A 25259-nucleotide genomic window follows, 5' to 3' on the forward strand; every position below is an offset into this window, starting at 1 on the left:
TCCAGGAACGCGTTTCTTTGTAAGTCCCGGGCCGACACTCATAGAAAAACACCACCACCTCGATGATGAATTTACTCACAACCAGTCCATTTATTAGGCTTTTATTTGGCATAAAAAGTACAACAAAAAGCCGACAACGTAAAAAGTTAGTCACCATAAAATTCAAACAGGCTAAATGTTAGCATGTCTCTGCACATAGACGCCCGTCGGGAAGACGAGCAAACTGAAAACGCTTTTGAGTGCAACATGGAAGCGGAAAGGCCCGGGCAGCCACGCACTCACACGTCCAAGGTGGCCGTCCTGCGTGCGCCCCACTCCCGAGGGGCCCGTTTTAAAAACAAACAAACGAAAAACGTCAGTTACTAAACAAGGCGGGAGGAAGCACGGGAAGGTTAAACGAAGTCTCTGGATCTTTTGATGGCACAGCAGAGCATCATGCTGAAGATCATACCGAAGATCTGAAAACAAACATTGTTAGTCTAAGTATGGTCAATTAACGCTTTAGAGTGTTAAGGTGCGTGCAAGCCTAACTGCCATACTGCAAACAAAGAGGCACATCTGATTTCTTGAATCGCTTACAAGACCGCACAGAAGGGGAAAAAAAAAAATAACACGCATTTTTTTCCACCCCCCCCAAAAAACCCCTTAACATTTCAGTGCACTCTGGACATTAGTAATTGAGCGATGATTGCCCAGTCGACAAGTATATCTAACTTCATTTGCTCAGCAATGGATGCAACGGAAATCAAACGTGGATCGTAGTGGTGAGAGTGCTGACTCTCATCACTAGGCCATTACAATTGTGGCTGACAAAGGCATCCCATCATAGTATTGTCATTAAAGGTGCCACATTGTAATGGAAAATAATGTGAAATAGTTCTGCTAAAACAACGCCGTAAAACGTACCATGAGAAAAAGTGTGAGGAGATAACATTTGATGTCTTTTCCTATGTCATAGAAATCTGTTTACACTGTTGATTTTGGTTAGTATCATCATTAGAATAGAATAGAATATGCCTTTATTGTCATTGTTACAACATGGGATATGCTGTGACAACGAAATTGGACGACTCCAGTTCCACATTTACAGTGAGGATAAGAAACAAAGACACAAAGGAACAAAGAACTAACTGACTTTGTTGTCCTTTTGGGGGGGGGGGGGGGGGGGGGGGGGGTTATATATTATAGCAATTACTTATGTTATGGACTGTGCCCAAGAATATAGGCCGACATTAAACCGGTCTGTGGTACAGAAAAGGTTGCCAACTACTGGCTTAGAGCGTGGGTTAAACTGCAGGCTACAGGCCCCTAAATCATTGTGTCCCGCCGGAGCTTAAAATGTCTGAACGTTGAAATAGATCAGGACAGGGACTACATTTCCCATAATGCCTTTCCACCAAGATACCTGCAAACTCATGGCTTGGCGTCACTAGCCAAACAGGTGGAATCGTGAAATTCTCTTAAAAGTTCAAGATTGTTATATTTAGTCAATAGCCTACAAAAGTACCTGTATTTTTTTCAATGCAACTAATTTTTGCAAGTAATGCATTTGGTAATTTCACATTGAGTAGTTACAATTATGAGTTGCATCAAGCCCCATTATGACAGCCACAACAGTATTCTAATGTGGCCTGTGAAAAACAGTTTGACGACCTTGGCATAGAGGCTGGAAATGGTATCAAATGATAGTTTCAATCTGGTTTTGGTCAATGTAGTCAAAAACAAAAATGATCATTTGGAATAACCAATACTGTCAGACAAACCACAAGGGCTCTCACTCACCATGATGACGCCGATGCCAATGCCCACGCCTCCAATGATGTGTAGCTTGTTTTCAAACACTTCTTTGAGAGCCGCTGGGCAGCTCTGTAAAATGAATAAAATTTAGTCAAGTCAATCGAGTCTCCGCACTGTGATAAGACTCTTAAATGTCGTCTTGTGGCTACCGTGGTGACAAGAACCTCCAGTCCCTCCTTCTTGGGACAAATGTCCTTGACGGCGTCAATCACCGTGCCCGTAGGCCCGCAGCAGTTTAGCTGAGGACGGAAAAGAGCCATCATTAAAAGGGAAGTCATCGGGGAAACAGCAGAGTTCATCAAAGTGTGGCCAATCTCAGAACTGGATCATGTGTGGTACTACTTACGCCGAAATGGATGAGGCGCAAGGTCTCCTTGAGCGCTTCCTGTCGAGTGTCCTTGTAGTTTGTGTAGGTCTGCTTGTAGAACTCAGTCACTTCATCCACCACCAATTGCTGATTGGACAGACCCCAGATGCCTGCTGCCACCTCCGCCGCGAAGATCAGCAGTAGGAACAGGAAGAACTGCAATAAAATACACATTTGCCATATTTGGTTTGGTTTGGATCCCTTCACCATCAGCGTTGTAGGGGCACCATTTCCTGTGGTTTGTCTTGGCAAGTACAGCCTGTTGGCGCCCATCACTCTCCAGGCAGGGGTACCAGCGGAAGTATCGTTGTTTATTTTACCTCTGAAAAGTGATGGGTACCGGGGACTCGCATGCTCAAAAATCTATGGGTCCCAACAGAGACCCATGGGTCTCCAAAATTTAGTGTTATCAAAATTGAAATTGTAAATCAGCGACAAATATATAATAAAAATCTTTATATTCATTCAGTTTATTGGTAATACAAATCAGTTATCACTTCAAGATTTTTCAGTTCACTACAATACAGTATTTTACATTATACAAAATAATATTGCTGAAATAATTATATTAATCTATATTCTTTTGTTTATTTTCTTTTGTCAAATCGTTGGCTTCAACACAATAGTTTTCCTTGCCTCCGCCCACTTCCGAAGAATTTATCTGCCGTTTTTTTCCTGCCGGAATTATTGCCGTTGTTATCACTTTCTGCATTATGTTTCGACTTATTACTGACACTGAGAAATTACCAATTTTGTGTTGATTTTCACCTAATACTGTTTTTTCGGAGGCATACTCATACCTGTCAAGCTCCAGGGCACCATGCCCTTACAAACTGTCATATTTTCCCCTACAAAATACAAATAAATCTTACACCATATTTTTTTTTTCAAACGTGTTTATTTATGTAGTTTAATATGTTATATCGTACATGTGTTTCCTTATATCATATATATTGTTAATTAACATTTTGTTGTGAGATACTGAGTTGCTCAACATGAATGAGGTTTTTTATAAAAAAAAAGTTCAAAAATGAAGTTGCTTGGACGTTTCTTAGTAGAAGAATACATGCAAATATAATTAAGTAGAATAATTCATTTTCTGCATTAAATTATTGATGGTAATATACCGATTAAAGGGATAACCTTAAACCTGTCTTTTTTTCATTTTCTCCTTTGATACTTCATATTTTTCTTAACTTCTTTATACAACATATTAGTAATATAATGCATCAATGCAAGTGAGCCGTTTGAGAATCGGCTCTCTTTGATGAGTTGAGCCGAAAAAGCCGGTTCTCTAAAAAGAGACTTTCACTAAACAACTCGAACTCTGACTTGATTGATTTGCAGTTTGTGATAGTCTGTGTATACCGGATGGTTCCCATCATTGAACAATTTACGTTTTTCTTGTACGTCGTACACGTCTTAAAATGCATAATAAACGTACTTTGTACGGCAAAAACGTACAGGTTGACAGGTATGCATACTTAACATTCCCTCGCCGACAAGCACCACAACAATGACGTAATCTCAAAGCAATGAGATCTCGTTTGCCGAGATCGGCGTGCAGACGAAAACCCGAACCGCGAGACCAAAACAACAATGGCGGATCTGCCTGACGAAAAGTTGAGTGCGGTAAATCTTTGTTTTAAAAAAAAAAAAAAAAAAAAAAAAAGTAATCTGGTAATAATGACAATTTTGTGTCAAAGAAGTTGCGTACTGGGGACCCACGTTGATTTGACACTATGCGTCCCCAGCAAAAATGATGCATCTAGGACGCAGGGACGCGGGCAAACGAGAACACTGAAGTATCACAATGAAAAAGAAAACACAGTATACCCATGTCCACTGCTTTTGTCGAATGGACACTTTCAGCCATAATTTAATGAAAAAGTATGCCGGAAAACGACAGGAAAAACTCAACTTTCAGCATTAGCTTTGATGGCGCTTGAAAAAAACTTGATGGAATTGAAACACACGGAATCTACGAGAGTAATTGAAATCTGTGAGGAAAGAAAGGAGGCACGGATACAAATCATTTTGGCTAATAGAATGTGGCTGTATTTTTAACATTGCAAATTTATGAAGATGTATTATTGGTGCTTTTAAATGAGTCACAGCTGTTGCTGGAGAAAATGTTTTAAAACCATAAAATAGGTATTGAGAGTTTGATTGATTCAGCCAACCGAAGTGTGAAATGCACGACCCCCCACTATAATATAGTTACTTTTGACAACAACCATAAAGTAGGCGACGTAACAAATGATTTGTAACATTCTGTAAATATTCTGCATTTTTATTGCATTTTTCAAGTTAATGAAGACCTCCCAAAGCGCTTTACAATGTGCTTCACACTTTCCCTTTTACCCTCTAACTAACCGATCGCATCGTCAGCCATGCAAGGCAACTACCTGCTATCCGGGGCATTAGGGAGTCAGTGTCTTGCCAAAGGACACGTTGACATATAACACGGCGGAGACGAGCGCTTTACCTCCTAAACTACTGCCGCCCTAAAAGCATTGTATCGTGCCAATACTTGTATCTGTCCACTCGTGTCAGCAACCTTCTAAAAGCTATTTATCCATAGGCCAACTAGAGGAATAAATAATTGCACTTTTAAGGTAAAACCTTGGGATTAAAACAAAAAAAAAACAACAGGTATTTTACAATAAAGGGCTGAGGTGGTTTACTAGTAAAGTTCTTATCCATATTACCCGTAATGGGTATTCTTTAAGAGCAAGTTCTTCCTTGGGGTATTTTGAACTCTTGTATAATGCAACTTAAAGAGGTGGATAAAATTAATCATTTACATGGTCAACTTATTTTCCTAAGAAAAAAAAATGATTTAAGTACATTAGCATGCAACTTATTTTAGTTGATAGAAAAATAACACTTTTAATTTTGCTTGAAAAATATGTAAAGATTGCCAACAGAAGAAAAATCAGCAAAATAATGATTTTCACATTGGGCTTTTTTCTGTTTAAAAAAAAAAAGGATAAAAATATTACCCCAATTGAACAATTCTCTGCCACTGAGATTGATTGCATTGTAGGTAGAAGGGAAGTGCCTTGATTGAGCACGAATGCTAGTTTTTCATCTCCATTTAAAAAAAGAATAAAAAAGTACCCCTTGGAGTTCCTTCCGATACCTCCAGGGGTACTAGGATTCCTGTTTGAGAAACCCTAAACCAGTGGATTAGTGGCATTTATATCAATGACGACTCAAAAGTTGCGTGTGTTTGAAAACCATAATAAAGGCCCCTACACATTTGATGACCCAATAATAGGAAATAGAAAACAGACCAATCCCAGCATGCACGGTGATTCTTTGATGGCCCCGCAACATCCCAGGAAGCCAACCACCATCATCAGCGCTCCAGCCGCAATCAGGATGTACACACCTGAACGCAGACAAGATCACAGGTATTCGTTTTATTCATTCAACTGCAAAAATGCTTTGAGTGTTGTGAACTATGTTGATATTGGTGGGAACACATTATGTAGCAAATTCCTTCTCTCTTATACAAATTAAATGAAACCAACCGTTTCAATACTTTTGTAAAAGTAACAGGTTTGCAGTATGTAAAGAAGCGTCAACGACTCACAGTAACCTAGGCGGGGAGGTCGCTACTCATCCCGCCACAAAAAGACGAAATCCTGGGGAGTAACAAAGAGCTTCTTGTTGGCCTGCCAAGCGAGGGCAGACTGACGGGGAAAGAGAGAGAGGGCGCCGTGTTGCTCGCCCGGCCAGAAAGACAGCTCCTCATTTGTCACCGTGAGGCTGCCTCATCTCGTCCTCGGGTGCCCGAGATCACCTCACTTTGTTTTGTTTCGAAGAACAATGCGTGAATGCCATACAGCATTCAGCAACATTGTAATATGGTCCCATTCTTTTTTTTTTTAACCTTAGCTAAATTATCCCGTCAGTCTGGAAATTTGCCAAGACAGTTTTCAAATGCTTTTAACGTTTTAAACACTCACTAGATTCAACCGATGCCGTCCGATTCTGATGCTGAGGTTTTAAAGCATGTGTTTGTTACCTTCCGTGTCGATGACTACTTTGGTCTTCCGATGTCTAGCATTAAAGGTTTGCAGCTGGTTCAAAATGCTACAGGGAGGCATTTGACCAGCACAAGAAAGTCTGTTCATATTTCCCTGATAGCAGCTGATCGGTTCAGTTTCTGTCATGTTAAATACGTAATTTTAAGGCTCTGTTGAGAACATCAAAACATTTGCATGGCCTTGCCCCCTTTTATCCTGCTTGGGAGTTTTTGCTCGGTAAATTCTGGTCTACTAATGATTTTAAGAGGCAAAAAAATAATCTGCAGGTTCAAGAGCGTTCTCCATTCAGGCCTCAGCGCTGTGCAATACTGTGATACTTCCATTGAGGTTGCAGAGTGTGTTTAAAATCTAGGCCTAATACACACTTAGTCTTTTTCTCATTATTGGTTGACCCAATGGGCAGCATGGCAGCACAGTGGTTAGTGCGTGTGAGACAGAGCTCTGAGGTCATAAGATTGAACCTTCCTGTGTGGTGTTTGCATGTTCTTGCTCCGGGCTCTCCGGTTTCCTCCAACATTCCAAAAACATGCATGTCAGGTCAATTGGCCGGTTCAAATTTTCTATAGGTGTGAATAAGCGAGTGAGTCGTCTGTGTGCCCTGCGAAGGGCTGGCAACCAGTTCAGGGTTCCCCTGCCCACTGCCCAAAGACAGCTGGGATGGGCTCCAGCACCCCTGAAACCCTACTGAATAAGCAGTGCAGATAATGGATGGATGGTTGACCCAATACCTTGTCCTTATGGGGAAGAAGGATGAGCATGCATTCCATGCGATCTTATTGGCACTTAGACCTGATGTTATCCATCATCTTGAACGGCTGTACCAGTTGGGGCTGAAAGCTGTCAACTGGACATTATCTCATTGCCTTTCATGTTGATGAGGACTGTATTGTCTGTTGATGCCCTTGCAGCATTGTAGTCTGGTCAACTGGAAGGGGAATGAAATGACTTCATGTGCAGCCCCTTCAAGGGTTCTTCTTTTTTCTTATGCTGAGGTTTTTGAAGTTTATCTCTGCTCTCATGTAGGTTTCACATCAGGGGATGTTTTAATGGCGGTCTGTGCAACCCTTCTGGATATGTTGTGATTAATGGTGATAAAAATAAATATGACTTGACATGCAATCAGGGGGAAATAAATATTTTTTATCAGCCAAGTACACTCAAATGTTCAATGTACACAGCAAAAATAATGCATATGTCAATAATGTTAAAAAAAAAGACAAAAAAACAAACATCTCATTTAAATGTAACTTTGCTTCTCATAGTTCTCAATTTTCCAAAATGGTGTCAATTCTTAACCGATTTTCCAATAAAAATAAAGCCAATTTTAATTCACTTGAAGATTGTTCTAAATGAATAGGAAAATCATTAAACTGAGCGATTATCCTACAAGGAATATAATTGTGTGTATACAGGGATCAGAATGGAGATGTTCATTTTCAGCTGAAATAGCCAGGGTCCAGGAATAAAGCAGGGCGGATTTTTTTATTTATCAGATTGCGTGCCCCTCCATGTGCCTTCAGGAACCCCCATATTAGAAGCACTGGCCCAAAATGACTTGCAAATATATACATTTTTCTTACCAGTGAAGAAGACTGAGGGTGAGTCTTCCCCCTCAAACAATCCTGACGTCCTGCTGTCGAAGCGTAGCCATAGTCCCACTGCCAACACACCGGTGCCAGCTAACTACAGAAACAATGACGACCTTAATTAGTCTCTCACACAGTGGACTTAACCACTCAACCTGCACGTGGCGCTACCAAATGAGTTACTTTTATCAATTCAGGAATGAACAGTAGGTACACAACCTCTTTAGACCAAGATGCAGAAGACCCAGATAAGCACTGAGGAACACAAGCTGAATAAATACCCTTTAGAAACACTCTTCTTGACATAGACCACATTAAAAACACAAACATTCAAATTAAGGCTGCAACAAATGGCTATTTTAATAGTGGACTAGTGAGACTATAAACTATTGGTTAAATAAACTGATAATTATTTAATTTGTCTTAAATTTTGCATTACGTGGCATAATTGATAAATAAAACTAGGTACAGTTAAAAATACATCTTATTGAACATACTCTGGGTTCGTTAAGAAATAAAAATGCAATTAGGCACTGTGCTCAGTCAGTAGACATTAAAAAAAGAAACCTGTCCATTTTAGGGACAGGCAAATAATATATAGTAAACATTTGTATCCCTTTAAACCAAGAAGAGGCACATGGCTTAACAAGTCTCAGCAGTCTGAAATCAAACATTTCTATCAACTGACATTTCCTCTTCAAACCGCATGCATTTAATTTCAAATATGTTAGTCAGGCACAGTTGAGCGTAACGCTCAAGCAAAATATATGTGCAGAAAATGTAAAATGCATGTTATCAAACTGTATTGGTTTGAACGGTGAATTTTATCAAGGCGAGAGACTCAGTTTTGATCAAAAGTCCGATGTGCTCTTTAAATGTTCGTGCGTCACCGATCTACCGCCACCATACGCAAAGTCTGCATTGCGAATCACAGGTAGTCTTTATCGGCTGTATTTAGGCTAAATTGCACCCAAACTTCAATTTTTTTTTACTTGTAGTTGATGTTGACGGCACCGCACCAGCAAGGATATTGGCTATAGCACGACTCGCAGCGGAGATTATACTCATGTGGAGATTCCTTTTTTGGAAAAATGTCCCTGGTGACAATAGTCAGCAATACAATTTATTGGCAACCATTTTAACCATCTTTGTTTTGTCGACAAAGTCGTTGCTACCCCAATACAAATGTATAAAAACGGGTAAGACAATGTACACACTAGTTCAGTGCGAATACAAGCAGCTATCCCGGTTCTTCTCTCCTATGAATGTTGTGAGACCATTATTGTAGTGCGGCTTTGTTACCACAATGAGTCAACGTCTCCTTAGAAACCAAAAAAAGAATTGTTGACATGTCCTGAATAACAACAAGCATGATATAGAGCATGAGGATGCGTCAGGGATCGTGATCCTCGTGGGATATGAGACATGAGGACAACACACTCATCGCCACTAATTGCTGGTTGGACACACCCTTCCCGTCACTTGATATTTCCTGTATTTGTACATGGGTAGGTGAGCATTTCACAACCTTTTAGAAATGCAAAAAAATTGAGGGGAATTTTAAAAATCGCAAATGAAGTAGCTACATTTTGAGGAACAGTATGCATTGTTTGAGGGGCCTAATGCACACCGTCCCTGTAAAAGTGTCAATTGCCTTTTGTGGGTAAATGAGACTATGAGGTACTTTCAAGACATTGGCCATCATATCACTATGTTTCAATGACTCAATGAATTGCCAAAAAAAAGAATTGATTAGAAAATAATGGAAACTATTTTCATCAATGTATGAATAGAGTACTTCAAATTCCAAGCTTCCAACAATATTCACAGCTTTCTATGATCCTCAGTTTAAAAAAAAAGACAAATTATTTTGTGGAATCAAATTTAACAATGTATCTTTAATAATGTAAAAATGTAAATTGCAATGTAATGGCTGAACATGCCATTTTGGGCTTGACAAATTGTGTTTACTTTAGAAAATGATGAACAATATTTTTGCATATTTTCGAAAACATCGAGACCTGAAATATAAACAGACCCTAAAATGTATTCCCCCCCATTTATTACATTACTAATAGTAAACATTATGCTTCTTAAACTGATTTAAATGAACTTATTTCACCAGATTCATCAAAAGCTTAAACAAATACCTAAAACTAAACACTTAAAACCATATAGATAATTAGCTATTCATTCAAAATGTGCAGAGAAGGTTTATTAAAAAGTCAAATGTTGAGAGAAAACATTAAAAAAAAAAAAAAAAAAAAAAAGTACTTTTACAACACTTGCATAATAACCATTTGCCACCAATTGTTCCTGAAGTAATCTATAACAGACGCATCTTATATTCACATATTTCAAAGGGGAACATTTGATTGAAATTAGAAGTACATACGGAGGCAGCACGGCGGCGCAGTGGTTAGCGCGTGTGCGTCACAGTTCTGAGGTCGTGGGAACCTCCTGAGTGGGTTCAAATCCAGCTCCCGGCCTTAGTGTACGGAGTTTGTATGTTCTCCCCGTGCTTGCGTGGGTTTCCTCCGGGCACTCCGGTTTCCTCCCACATTCCAAAAACATGCATTTCAGGTGAATTGGCCGGTCCAAATTGTCCCTAGGTGTGACTGAGCGAGTGAGTTGTCTGTCCCCGTGTGCCCTGCGATTGGCTGGCAACCAGTCCAGGGTGTCCCCTGCCCACTGATTGCTGGGATGGGCTCCAGCATCCCCGCGACCCTACTGAGGATAAGCAGTGCAGCTGATGAGATGAGACAAGTATATACAGTATAATTGAAATACAATGTTCTACAAATTTAAGGTCTGCCAGTGTTGTGCCGAAAAAAATGGATGGATGACTAATTTCACTGCTTTAAAAAAATATTTGACATGGCTTTTAAGCCTGGCGTGTTTATCCGGTGCAAGCTTTTTAGCATAGTGTTTGTTGACTACGGTTATCACACACTGTGTATGCATGAATGCCAACCCTGGTTGTCATGAGTTAAAGTTTTGTTTGCAATGATTCAGAGTTTCAGTAGCGCTTCCAGAGGTCTTCATTGACTTGAAAAGCGCTATAAAAATGCAGACCATTTGCATTCTAGGAGTGGCGCCACTTTAAATCTTGGGGAGGCACACCAAAACTAAAGGCCAATATTTCAGGTTAATGAAGTAAGATCAGGGGAAATGTTTCAAATACGTAAAGACAACGCTTGCTACACTTTGGGTTATTGTGTAATATGTATTACATATGCTCATGATTTAATGTGCATTGCCCGCATTGCTTTCGAGGTGAATAGCAACGACTTGCCTGATAGATGAAATGTATAAATGATACTACAACAATCTAACCATATACTAGCAAGCGGGGTGGCAAACACATAAGTGTGGAGGGAGGGGGCAACCCTGGCCACCCTCGGGTAGCGCCACTGGATGCGAGTTTTACTAAAACAAAAATTCGCTGTCAGATTAGCCTACGGTGGGACGTCTCCACATGGTAGGACGTTTCGGCAGAACAGCGTTCGCCCTTCAACGACTAAAGAGAAATGGTTGTGTCACAAAATGTCGTTGCTGTTGGCCTGGATTAGAGGGAAAAAAACTAAAAAACTGCTCTTCAATAGGAAAAATAACAAAGCAGCAAGGGAATTCATTAAAACAAAATGTCCATCGAGGCAAAAGAGCAGCAGCCAAGTAATTTCATCGAACGCGTGCGCAGACCAACACGACGAAACCGATCTCGTTCGTGGGAATAGAATGAATTCAGACTGTTCCATTTCAAGTACATACCCAAAAGAGGAAGTTGAAGACAAAAAGCAGGTATTTGATGCACTTTAAAGCCCCCATGTTGAGCTGAGTAACTTGCGAACAGAGGAAACTAGTCCAAAGGCGGAAACGCTGGAAACAAATGAACCCACTGGTGGGCAGACCGTTTCTCAATTCAAAGGAAGGAGGAAAGTTTCGATCATGGCCGCGCCCTTCCTTTGCTCACCTGGGAAGTGAGGGGGCGTGGTTTGGAATGGGGGATGGGGCTGCCAGGTGAAAGCAATTAGCATCATGAGAGGTTTTTCGTCGGAGGTCTAATCCTGCCTAAATTGAATTAAATGTCGAAATAAATACATACCTCCAAATATATACCATATTTCTTAATAAGCACATTAATAAATCACATTAGTGTGAGACCCATGTGATTAAGTGCATGAGGTGAATGAATGGATGTTGACTAATTGCCTGAAAGCGGGAATACTGCACCCCCAGGCACGTAAATTCATTATTCATTTATTTTCATGTTACTTCATTCATAAGTTCATATTTATCTTTCAATGTTGTCTAGTTTGTTGCACTTTAATTATTCAGCACTTTTCTGTAAGTTTTGCTACGTTTCTGGACGTTTAGTCATCCTTTTATGATCAGGCGCCGGGGGCAGCTGTAGGGCCCTGAAAATGAGCGCGCGAGTCCGTGTGGGTGGGAAATTGAATGAGACGAACCAGAGAAAACATCGCAAATGTAAACAAAGCTGATGCAAACGAAAAGGGTTAAACAGATCTAAAACCAACGCCTCATTGTCCCTCTTAAGTGTGTCATATTATGCTTAATAGTATTCCCAAATTCTTCAGCATGCAAAATATGAGGAATTTGTTTGTTTTTTGCATTAAATCTAAATATATTTCAATGGTAAATTCCAATTATTTTCCTAGATGATGCATTATGAAGACAGCATGTGTTGTCTTTAATGATGGCAAAATGAAGCCCCATAAAGTAGTGAAGCCCTGCAGATAGAGGTAAGAGCTTGGGCACAACCCAAACCCGGGCTTAAAATGTCAATCATGAAGTCTGGTGGCCCGGCTTCTCTCTCTACAGTGAATATTTAACCCCTTTGTGGAGGATCTGCACAGCATGCACTTTTACATAAGTCATTTTTAGATAAAGCAAATCCAAGATAATCAAACTAGCAGTTTAACTCCAAACCACTCAATCCAAAGACATTTTCATCCCCAGTATCCGGGTAAATGACGCGCCGCTTCCTGCTTCCACCTCCCTCACGTCAGACATCATTTCCGCTTCTTGCCAATAGCTTTCAAGCTTTACAAACTTTTTTTTTGCTTTTTGGCTAAACATTTCACTATTTGCAGCTTGTAATCTGAAGAATCTGATTTTCTTTTCAGTGGCATTTTGTTCAGTTTCACTTTTGTTTGCTGCACATCGCCAAATTGCGCACTTCAGCACAGTTCAGCCGAAATGCACTGTTGGGCGCTTAGATAAAGTTTTGTGTTACTTCGGGCTCGGTTATCAAATCAAGTTAATCCCTTGGGTTTGGGTGGGTTCTGCTTTATATACCCACTACTCTGGTCGGGCTGAATATTTTAGGCCTGATCTTACCTCTACCTGCAGGTGAATGTTTAACACACGAAAAGGCTTCAAGATGAACCCTTTTCTCGATCACGTCATCATGTGGACAGAATGATGTATGCAATGAAAAAAATGGGGTGTAAATCCTACTCTGAATAAAAAATTATGTACAGTATATATGGTTGGTCAAGTGTGTCCATTGACATCGAGGGTCGTAGGGGCACCATTGCCTGTTGTGTGTCTTGGGCAAGTACAGCCTAGTAGCGCCCATCCCTCTCCAGGCCAACATGTGTTTCCATTTTATATATTTAAAGAGTGTTTTAACATTAATTGTTGCGTGTTACTTTGTTTATGTTTTTCCTCATGCAACAAGTGAAAATGTAAAATAAGGAGGTAAAACAAAGTGCAGATTCATTTTTATTTAAAGACGCTCCCCTACTTACGACCATTTGACTTACGTAAACCGTAGAAAGGATTTTTTTTTTTTTCGAGATGTTGAAAACTATATGTACATTGCTGTAAATTAGATTATGTATTGTGTTCGACTTTTCCCGAGTATAATACATTACTGTCGTGCTTCTTTCCGCTGCTACCTGCGTGTGGCGCTGTGAGAGGTCACCCAGCATCCACCTATAGAAGAAATCCAGCTTCCTCTTCCTAGTTCGTGTAAATGAAATGAAATGATCTGCATTTATATAGCGCTTTTCAAGTCAAGACTTCCCAAAGCGCTTTACATTGTGCTTCACATTCCCCGATAGCGGCCGTGCAGCCATGTAAGGCGCTAACCTGCTTATTGGGGGCATTAGGGGTTCAGTGTCTTACCCAAGGACACTTCGACATGTAACACGGAGGAGCCGGGATTTGAACTGCAATTTCTTGATCCCAAGACGGGCGCTCTACCTCCTGAGCCACTGCCGCCCCAATGTATAAACATTCCATAGTGTATCTCCAGCGTGTTAAGAACTTTGACGTTTTTATTGTTTAATATCTCGTGCATCCATTCAATATGGTTGGTGTAAAGTGTGAAGAAGAGGCGAGCCGTTTCTTTTGAAATGAAAGGAATAAGAAAGCTTGATGCAGTTGAGGAAATGGTCGGAACACTTCTTTTTCGACCACTTTTTACCACGGAGGAGAACTTTTTGAAGCGCATCTTCCAAAAGTAAGTTAAACTCAACTTTATTCATCTTTAGAGAGCATATTATTTTATGGAATGCTTATTTTCTAGTACAAAACAATACAGGTTACTTATACAAGCCTTAAACATACTTATATAAACCTTAAGCATACATTCCATATAAAACATAGCACTGAAGCAACTTACGAACAAATTCAACTGACAAACGATCGTCCGGAACTTATCTTGTTTGTAAGTAGGTCAGCGTGTGTAACTCATTTAATGTCAGTGTTTTTTTTCAAAGATTTTGGACCCAGGCGAAGTTTAGGGGCATCCACAGCATTACTTTGCCGCTTTTATTTCAAACTACTCAAACCTTGACAATCATTTTCTGATACGGTCTGGTGGTACACCCGCTTTGCGGGGCTTCAAACATCACTGCTTACATCAACACCCACCTTGACTCACGGTTCATGAACCATTCCTTTAAAATACTCATGCACACGCTTTGCGGATTCAAACCGAAGAGGACATTGCTAGTTGTCTTTGTCACCCTGAGCTGAGACGTCAACCGAGGAACACCAACACCCAAGCAAGCCAATCGCCGTATTGCTTTACTTGAAAATTTGTCTAAGAGGTCGAAGTATTTTAAGTGAAATTTTGCTAGCTTTTGTGGAGAGTGCTTAAGTGTTGTGTCGCAGGTCAATGCAGAAGTGGTACAACAAAGGGTGAGCAGCTAAAAAGGTTCTAACTGGCAAAATAACACACTGAAAGCAACCAACGGGTGGTTAACCAGGACCGATCAAAAAAAAAGCTGCGGAAAAACGCAAGGCTGGCACACCAAAGAACACGCAGTGAGAAGCTAGGCTAACCGGCAACCATCAATGAAAACTGGCGAAGCCGGCCAGGAATAAGCCAAAGGACATGACAAAAACTGGTACTAACACCGGGTTAGCCGGCCAAACAGCTCACAATGGGCAGCCAACCGGGAGCAAAGAAAACAGGAAACCCGTTGGAAGCCCTCACGCTAACAGAGAGCTAGCCGGACAAATTTATACCCACCGTGACACATGCGGCAAAAAACACATTGGAAGGGCCAAAGTTCCCAACCTAAAAGTTAGCGAGGGCAAACAAGGAACGCAAACTGTAACGGTGGCAGGTAAACGTACCCCACGCAGCTTTCTAAAGTTGAAGCAGGCAACTCAGAAAAAACAGTCACAAGGCTTTCAGTGACAGGGTAAGCAAAGTTGACATTTCTCCAAGCAGAAATGAGCTGTATGCAATCGCTGTTCACTACAATCACTGTCTGTTTTGGAGCTGGGCTCACATGTTGTGTTAATGGGATTCGCCAATTTGAGCTCGTGTATCTTTAATGACATCACAGCTCTACAGATGGGTCAACTTTGAGACCAAATTTTTCAAGCCCCCTGGCATGTGGAATACTTTGCAACATATTTTCATAATTGTAGGGAGCAACAATACATGTTCTGTGCCTATTGGGAAAAAAATTCTGGGAATGACATACATGCATAATATTCATATACTTATGGATTATTTTTATTATTATCAGTATTTATTTCGTCACTTGTTTTGTCATGTATTTTGTCATGAATTTTATCACATCAAAATTGTATCCAAATGAGGAACAGGTTTAACCAGCTAAGCTTTTCACCCACTGGTTGATTAACCATTTGTTCACCAGTGTTGGGAGAAACATGTTCCAAAGTACAGTGACGCTTTCCTGGAACACAATTACTTTTCTGTGTAAAGAGTACTGTGCCGCGTTTTTAATTAAAACTTGTAACTCAAACGTCCTTACAGAATTACAATTCACAAATTTCAATGCCATCCAATCAACACTCGTTTCACCTTCGGGACAGATTTCTGAACCATTGGTTAACCATTGGTTAACCATTGGAAACTAATGGGAAAATCATAAGCGCAGTATTTACTGTAAACACGTTCTGAATTTTGGTATTTTTTTGTAAAAGTAAAAAAGAAAACGTCTTTGACAGTACTCAGCAAAGGAGGAGGAAATCTTGAGTCACTATGAAACCCATAGACAAAATTAATATGGAGTGTCTCGTCTAAGTGTTCTATTGCAAGCTTTCAAGATGACACAAGAAATACAAAGAAGCGCATACACTAAGTGAATATGGAGTGTCTAGGCTAAGTGTTCGTTTGCAAGCTTTCAAGATTACACAAGAAATACAAAGAAGCCCATAAAGAAAATGAATATGAAGTGTTTCGGCTAAGAGTTCGTTTGCAAGCTTTCAAGATTACACAAAAAAATACGAAGGCTTAACTGCTTCCAGTTTGGTGTATATGTTGTCTTCAATTGCTTTTATTATGTGGCTATTTCAAGCAGTTTTAGGTCGTCAGCTTCAATGAGTATACGGTAACTTGTAACCAGATCACTACTTTCAAAGTAATTACTTTTGGGTGTCAACAGTCCAGGGATATGGGAAGTACTATTTAAATAGAGTAACTAGTAGGTTGAAACGGAGGTTAATGTTTTTTCCAGTAGCGGGCTCAACAATGTTCAACCCTGATCGACCATTAAGTTAAAAGCTCAGGCAAGCGGGCGGCATCCTCATTTAAAAATGCATAAAAAAAGGAAATAAATTGCATTTAAGTCATATAAGGTGACTTGTTTGTGTGTTCATGTATTTATATTAATTTAATATTTTGCACAAAATGAATTACTTATTTTTTTATTCAAAATACCAATTCTTGCTCTGGGCAGGCCGGCAGCGCAGGGGTTAGCTCATGTGCAGCACAATTCTGAGGTCATGAGATCGAACCTTCCTGTGTGGAGTTTGCATGTTCTCCCCGTGCTTGCGGGGGTTTTCTTCCCACATTCAAAAAAACATGCATGTCTGTAATTGGCCAGTCCAAAATGTCCCTAAGCGTGAATGAGCGAGTGAGTTGTCTGTCATTGTGAGCACTGCGACTGGCTGGAAATCAGTTCAGGGTGTCCCCTGCCCACTGCCTAAATATACATGGGATGGGCTCGAGCACCCCCGCGACCCTAATGAGGATAAGCGGTGCAGATAATGGATGGATGGATGTTCTTCTTCTGAATTTTAATAGCATTTATCTTTTTCCACTCCTCAGTGGACTTTTAACTCATTTAAACTTCGAAACCTTTTTATAAGAACATACTTTTTCTACTTTTATATTTCATACATTCCACAAACATAGATCAGAGGATGATGTTATGATAGTCTGTGGTTTGCAATAATATGTGGTCTGTGCAGCCCTTTGAGACTCCTTGCGATTAAGGGCTAAACAAATAAACATGACTTGACTTAAAGTCAACAAAACAGAATACAGGGCAAAATTGCATATTGACCCATCACCAGGGTAAAAAAGGCGTCTGGAATGTCCCATAAGTGCTAAGTAAACATTTTTTGGGGGTGTAATAATAGTTGTTCCCCCCGCAACTGATGTCTGGTGACGCTACATTACATTTATGCTTGGGCACTACAAATAACACGGTTTTACTTACCTGATTAAACAACTGCGGATTAAAACGAAACCCTATACCTTTTTATTCTGTCGCACTTGTTAAAGGGTTTGATATAAACCATCACAAGAAAACAGCAAAGAAAAAAAGGTTCCAATTTTTGAAATTACAGTAGCACTCACACACACAAATAAGCATTTTCTTGAAAAAATGAGCAGGGTACTGGCAAACTGGGGTTAATGTAAATATGCATTTGTGAACGTGTCTAATTTTCGTGGACCCTCTTAAAACACAAACCATTTTTTCCCCAGAATTGTCCGTTTTTAACCTACCCTGGTTTTGTCAATAATAAACAACTGACGATATCTGTAATTTGCATTATCAGAAGGAGAATACGTGAAGCCGACATTTTAGAAGATCAATATACGTTTAACAGTTTTTTTTTTTGACTCACCCAAAAGATAAAGTTGAAAACAAATAAGGCGTACTTGACGCAAACCTCCCAGCTGCTTAAAGCTGTCGTCATGTTTGTTTTTGTTCTTCAGTTGACGGACTGACCGAAAGTGAGCAAAAAGTGGTGAGATTGGGCGAGCATCTCGCTGCCGTTTGAGGGCGTGCCGCGGGCTCGGAGACGCCCGGAGAAGTCCGGAGACGCTCGGCATTCCTCGGATTTACCCGATTGAGCCCTGAAAATAAAACACACGCAAACACTTCGTCTAGTTTCATTGTAGTTTTTTTCCAATTAAAACAAAGACCCGCTTCCTTTTCTGTTCGTTGTTAGTGCAAATGCAAATAAACAAGAGATATATTTCGGTTTTAAAGTCTTTCCTCAACTGTCCCTATCATTGCAGTAGAGCCTCCCTGAGGTCCTTTTCCTCACATGGTTGAGCCTTGCCCTGCCATTTTCTTCCATCACAATCTTTGAGTACATTGGTGTCTGGGTAACAGGCTGGAGAGAAAGGGCTGAGTCTTTTATTGTGTTTTATTCAACGTTTTAAACAGGAGTTCATGAGTTGCTGCTCGACAAATGAATTTGATTCGTGGCTGTTTTAGGAAAATCAAAACAGGGCGGCATTTTTTAAAACTCATAGATGATAATGCTTGTACAACTTAAATTTAGATCTTTTTTCCCAATAGATGTCAAGACTTGGGGGACCAAGAGTCAATAATTTTTAGGGACTTAGAATGATTACATTTGAATTTAAGAATAGGAACAGGAGAATTTGTTTGTGGTTGGTTAAAGAGAGGGTATTATCAAGGACCCCAGAATGGTAGAAAAACTTAATTAATTAAAAAACACATTTATTTAAATATATATATATATATATATATATATATATATATATACATATATACATATATAATGTGTGTGTGTGTGTGTATTGATATAAAAAGCACAAATACATTAACTGTCCTATTAACGTCTAAACATGCATTTTCTTTAAATACTCGAAGAATGTCCATTAATTTGACATGACATGAGCCGTTCTGAAGGCAACTGACATAATTGTCTGTTTTTCTGCTACGAAGCAAAGCCTTGAAAAAGAAAAATATCAAGAAAGGTTATGCAAAAAAAAAAAAAAGAACAAAAATGGTGCAGTTTGGTCACATTGAGTCTCCGTAGTTGGTTTTCTACCTTGTGCTTTTTAGCACTCATTTTCATTTGCGTCACACAATACAGCAGTGGTGGGTCATCATGGCAGCAGAGGACTTCAATGCTGGCCCGAAAAATATCTGAATCATGTGGTATTAATTATATTTTGTCCATGAATACTTATTAAATCATTCAGAATAGTATGTCCGCTTCCTTTCATTGTTTGTCCCCTTCTTGCCAGATGTGTGCTTTCATTTTTGAGCAGTTAAAGAAATCAAATTTGTGCCATTGTAAATTGCCAGAGTTAGAAGTATGCCCGGAAGCCTTTACAATTAAATCAACAAGCCCTGTGGCATAACTTCAGTCTTGATAAAGCTGTTGGTTTAGCCAATTTAGATTTCGAGTTGGCGCAGCAGTGCGCTCTAGGTCTAAGTCAGCGTTTCAAACACTGATTGGCTAGTGGCTGTAACAAAGTATCACAACAAAAACGTGAAGAAAAAATTCACTGTGTGTACCGCTTTTGTCGAACAGACTTTTCAGCCCTGAATCGGATATAAACTTAGGTCAGAAATACAACAGGACAGGCTCGACTTTCAGCATTAGCTTTGATGGCAATAGGAAGAAAAAAACCTTCTTGATGGAACTGAAACACATGAATAATCTGTACGACGGAGTAATTGAAATCTTGGGGAAAGAAAGTGGGTGGATTTCGTTCATAAATAAAAAGGAGTTCAAGGTGGATCTATTCTTAAATAATATTGCAATTTTATGAGGTTATTGTTGATGTTTTTTCTTTGTATCGCAACTGTAGCGGCAATAATTTTTTTACAGCCATAAAATAAATATTGAGGGTTGAATTCCTGAGTGAACAATCATATACAATTGCACTTGAACATTGACTGATTTAATTATGCTGCTATTGAGTTTTTTTCACTGTGATTGGATGACTGGATGCTCCAAAAGTTTCGTTGTTCTTTGACAATAACAATATATTTTCTGAACCTAACTGAACTGATTGATACAGACTAAAGGCCTAGGTGTGAAATACACGGCCCACCACTGCAATACAGTGACCTTTAGCCGTCAAATCCATACGGTCCCTTAAACAAGTAGTGATGAGTCAATTCAAACAGCAAATTACTTTGCTGACACGTTCTTCTACAATCAAACTATTGTCGCAAACAAGAAACAACCTTGAAGGAATATTTTGTCAAAAGCATCACAAGAACAAATTGTAGTATTGTCCCATAAGGGAGTACAGGCATCAACCTTTTGACATTGTTTGTATATCAATCTATTGTTGAGAATCATGTAAAAGGGTTCCTATGGCTAGTTAAATTAAAGACTTTTACATAATTTTTTAATGCCTTTCAAATTCCAATTTAAGACCAAGTGGACAAAAAAACCTACAATTGAAAAAAACAATAACAAAAAAAAAACATTTGAAGTATTTTTTTTTTTTTAATTTAAATTTAATTTTGGTCCAGTTGACAATTTTGCATTTAAAAAAAGCACTCTCTAAAGTTTTAGTTTTATTATGGATCCTCAGTCAAAACTGGCACAAAACTACCCATTCCAAAGAATGCTTCTACTACATTCATAAAGGATTTTGATCATAATGATACATTACTTTTTTACTAAATCTTTTTACTTCAAACAAAAATAAATCTTATCTATGTGTTCACATTTTAAGACTTTCAAAAACGCTAGTTAATACATTTTAATGCCTTATTTTTAGGATAGTGAATTCAATACTTTTTAAGCCTTTTCAAGTATCCACAGGAACTCTGTGTATAGTCTTGGCAGGGACTTTTTCAGATAATGTTGATACATTTATACAGAGAAGTAATGACGATTTATTAGTCGTCAAAATGAATCAGGTGGAAACAAGTCCTACATTGAAATTCAATATGAAATTATTTCATGCCATGGTGGCTCAACAGTTCATTTCTTATAACACCTGAAAGTTGTTGTGTGCGTGCAGTAGCACAAAAGCGCGAGTGTCCCCTTTGACAAACAACCTTCATGCTGTGCAAGTGTGTGTGTTTCCCTTTTTTTCCTAGCCAAAACAAGTCTGCCTTCATGTCCTCACAAAGCTCCCCTTCACAGATCCTCGGCCTGCCTGTGTGTTTGTGTGTCTGTCTGTATGAGGGCGGGCGATCGAGAAGACATTTTCCGAATGCTTCCACATTGATATCAACGACGAAAATGTGCAACCGCAACACAACAATGTCTCTGTGCAATTGTTAAACTGAAACCTTTTAATTTGAAAATAACACGCATAATTACAGGGCGCTGCTGGGGATTCTACTTGGCTGGTGTGGCTGTGGTTTTTGAAAAAGTTCCAGGGAGCCACTAGGGAGCACCAAAGAGCCAAATGCTGCTCCAGATGAAGACAGATGTGTATCAGTTTTGTTGATATTTATTGGGGGTGCTTTGACACAAAACCTATCCAAATACACTCGCAGATGCCTAAAGTACAACTGTGTAAATTTTTTACAAAAATCGGTTCAGTCATTTCAAAGCCTATAAATCACATACAAACACAAGCACACACACGCAAACGCACGGATCGGTAGTTTAGAGAAGTGTTTTTCAACCTTTTTCTGAGCCGGGGCACGTTTTTACATTGGATACATTTTGCGGCACAGCACTAACCAACAATGTTATAGAATGACACTGAACAGTATTTTTTTAATTACAATATAATTTATAATACCCCCAGTTTTTACAGCACAGACACTTGACAATGACATAATATTTGCAGAAAATGATTCATAAACGTTTTAAACTTTTTAAAAAGGGCCATTGGATAATTTCTCATGGGACACTAGTGTGTCGCGACACAGCGGTTGAAAATCACTGGTTTATAGAATATTAGAATACAGATTAGATTAGATATTTAGATGGATAGATGAGATCGGACTGATAGAAAAACAAAACTGAAATCCGCAGGCAGTGGAGTAATGTTGCCCTCAGGAAGCAGTTTGAAACAAGGGTGCCAAACTCATTTAGCGCGGAGGCGCCAAATGTTGGAAAAAATATTCCAGGAAATAAATGGAATTAAAAAGTGTTCCATAGTTGGAGGGCTGGGTTCTTTTCGGAGGGTCAAAAATTATGATACAAGGATGTAAGATTTGACTATAAGACATTTATTGAGTTTTTTTTCTTCATTATTATTTTCCCTTCACAAATATTTTATATCTTGTAATAAGAATCAGCTATCCATCCATCCATTATCGGCACGGCTTATCTTCAGTAGGGTCGCGGGGGTGCTGGAGCCCATCCCAGCCATCCTCAGGCAGTGGGCAGGGGACACCCTGAACTGGTTGCCAGCCAATCGCAGGGCACACAGAGACAGACAATCCACTTGCTCATTCACACCTAGGGACAATTTGGACTGGCCAATTAACCTGACATGCATGTTTTTGGAATGTGGGAGGAAAGCGAAGTGCCCGGAGGAAACCCAAGCAAGCACGGAGAGAACATGCAAACTCCACACAGGAAGGTTTGGCGCATCAGCTATGCATTAGTAAAAAAAAAACAAAGGTAAAATAACAATTGAAATCATTTTCATTGCTTTTTAACTTGGGGAAAACACCGCACAGTAATTCATATAATTGATTTTATGATTTAAAAGTCTTACTGTTTACTTTAAATGAAATATTTACCTGAATATGGGATCTTCGCCGCAAGATATAATTTCTATCATAGAAAGGAGCTAAAGCTTTTTTTCATTTTCGGAAATCCACCCACATGATATTTTTTTGACTTTGTATTTTTCAGATTGCTTCAAAAGAGTTTGCCTATATTTGTAGATATGGAGAAGGCATTTGACTGTGTTCCTTGGGAAGCCCCTTGGCGGGTGCTCCAAGAGTATGGGGTACCGCAGTCTTTTCAGGGCTGTGCAGCCCCTGAATGCCCGGTTCCAAAGTTTGGTTCGCATTATCGGCAGTAAGTCCGATACGTTTCCAGCGGGAGTTGGACACAGTGGTGGTTCTACACTAAATGACTCCCTGGGCGGGACCACCTCCGATAATTAAATTGATTTACATTCTTAAACGGGCGGCACGGTGGATGGGTGGTTAGCGAGCAGCCCCATGGTGCAGAGGTTCAGGGTTCAAGTCCAGCTACCGCAGCCTCCCCGTGTAGAGTTTGCTTGCGCCTAGTGCCTTCGTGGGTTTCCTACGGGCACTCCTTCCACATTCCAAAGTCATGCGTGTCAGGTAAATTGTCCCAAGGTCTTAAATGAGCGAGTGAGTTGTTTGTCTCTGTGTGCCCTGCGACTGGCTGGCAACCAGTTCAGGGTGTCCCCTGCCACTGTCAGAAGATAGCTGGGATGGGGCGAGCGCGACCCTACTGAGGATAAGCGGTGCAGATAATGGATGGATGGACATTCTTATACAGCAAATCCCACACATTTGAAAACACACTCAAGAAAATGTCGTTGTACAATGAAAATAAAACAAACTAAAACCTGACTTTCTTGCTTTTCTTGATACAAAATCATCAATGATTTCATAATAAGCAATCTGTTCCTCTATTCCGTGATTAATGCTGATTACAGCAAGGACAGTCACCTCCATTTCACACAGTTCAGAAAAATGTCAAGTCAAGTCATTTTTATTTGTATAGCCCTAAATCACGAAGAGTCTCAAAGGGCTTGACAGATTATTACACTATATTACACAGACTATTTTTCAGCCGACGAGAAGTTAGAAATAATGTGCGTTATTTGGAAGACTGTAGCTGCCAACTCATTATTTCATATATAGTACTACATTAAACCCTCCGCAGTGCCTTAAACTGCCACTGGTTGGACCAACCAAAGCTGCTCTTTGCCACTGATTCTGTTCATAACTTTTATGGACAGAATTTCTTCTTCTATTTCGTTGGCGGGGAACGGGTTCGGTTTGCAAGCCTCAGCATTGCATCTCTACTTTTTTGCAGAGGATTTGGTGCTGTTGGCTCCCTCAAGGCGTGATCTTCAGCTCCAACTGGAGTGGTTCGTAGCAGAGTGTGAAGCGGCCAGAATGAGGATCAGAGTTCAAGTATCTCAGGGTCTTGAGGGTAGGATGGAAAGGGAGATCGACAGACCGATCAATGAGCATGGTGAAGAAGGAGCACACCCGAAGGGCAAATCTCTCGATTTATCGGTCGATCTACGTTCCTACCCTCACCTATGCTCATGGACGGTGGGTCATGAGCAAAAGAACAATATCCTGGATACAAGTGGCTGAAATGAGTGTTCTCCGCAGGTTGGCGAGGCTCACCTTTAGAGAAATGGTGAGAAGCTCGGTCATCCAAGAGGGACTCTATGTAGAGCCACTGCTCCTCCGCATTGAAAGGAGACAGTTGAGGTGGCCCAGGCATATGATAAGAATACTTCCTGGAAGCCTACCTTGGGAATGTTCTGGGCATGTCCCACCAGCAGGAGGCCGCGGGGACGACCCAGGAGAGGCTGTAGAGACTATGTCTCTAGGCGGGCCTGGGAACGCCTCCGAATCCCATCGAATGAGCTGGATGAAGTGGTTGGGCATAGGGAGGTCTGGGCTTCCCTGCTGAAGTTGCTGACCCTGCGAACTAACCCCGGGTAAGCGAAGGAATAGGGCTGGATGGCTCCTTTAAACAGCACGTCCATGACAATAACATCGAGATGGATTTCCTCAATGTTCTCTGGTTGAATGATAGTAGTCAGCAAATAGTTTTGGGAGTGAAGCTTAGCTTTGGCAGCATCTAGTGGACATATTTAAAACGGCAAGTCATTATTTTACCCTCATTTTTCTATTGAGCATATAGGCATTGAGTCATGGGCCAAATAAAATAGCAAGGCGGGCCATAGGTTTAACACATGTGCTGTAAAGAGTGAAATAATCACTTTAAACTATTTATTTTATTTAAAAAACAGTATCATTTTTCTTTGTCATTGTGTTATTGTGAAGC

General features: G+C 40.0%; 1 protein-coding gene across 2 annotated transcripts; it reads right to left on the reverse strand.

Annotated features, from left to right (window-relative positions):
- Positions 1-85: 85 nt before the first annotated feature.
- LOC148356809 (CD9 antigen-like) lies at positions 86-18339 on the reverse strand. Of its 2 annotated transcripts, none has more exons than XM_088347788.1 (7): positions 18177-18339; positions 7803-7905; positions 5464-5561; positions 2144-2320; positions 1947-2036; positions 1783-1866; positions 86-458 (listed from the first exon to the last, which is right to left on the reverse strand). In XM_088347788.1, the coding sequence occupies exons 1-7, from the start codon at positions 18246-18248 to the stop codon at positions 393-395; spliced, it is 690 nt and encodes a 229-aa protein (XP_088203914.1). In that variant the 5' UTR covers positions 18249-18339; the 3' UTR covers positions 86-392. The 2 variants fall into 2 exon arrangements, with proteins under 2 accessions (XP_088203914.1, XP_088203915.1); XM_088347789.1 differs by lacking the exon at positions 18177-18339 and adding an exon at positions 11580-11787.
- Between the last annotated feature and the right edge of the window lie 6920 nt (positions 18340-25259).

This window comes from Urocampus carinirostris, chromosome 11 (genome assembly GCF_059441175.1).
Source record: "Urocampus carinirostris isolate Australia breed hairy pipefish chromosome 11, RoL_Ucar_1.0, whole genome shotgun sequence".
Taxonomy (NCBI): domain Eukaryota; kingdom Metazoa; phylum Chordata; class Actinopteri; order Syngnathiformes; family Syngnathidae; genus Urocampus; species Urocampus carinirostris.

Excerpts from the sequence above, each read along its gene's own strand:
- LOC148356809 (XM_088347788.1), bottom strand. The coding sequence starts at position 18,248 with ATGACGACAGCTTTAAGCAGCTGGGAGGTTTGCGTCAAGTACGCCTTA. Across the intron at positions 7,906-18,176 it reads TTTTCAACTTTATCTTTTGG|TTAGCTGGCACCGGTGTGTT; the intron begins GTGAGTCAAAAA and ends TTGTTTCTGTAG. Across the intron at positions 5,562-7,802 it reads ACCCTCAGTCTTCTTCACTG|GTGTGTACATCCTGATTGCG; the intron begins GTAAGAAAAATG and ends GTCTGCGTTCAG.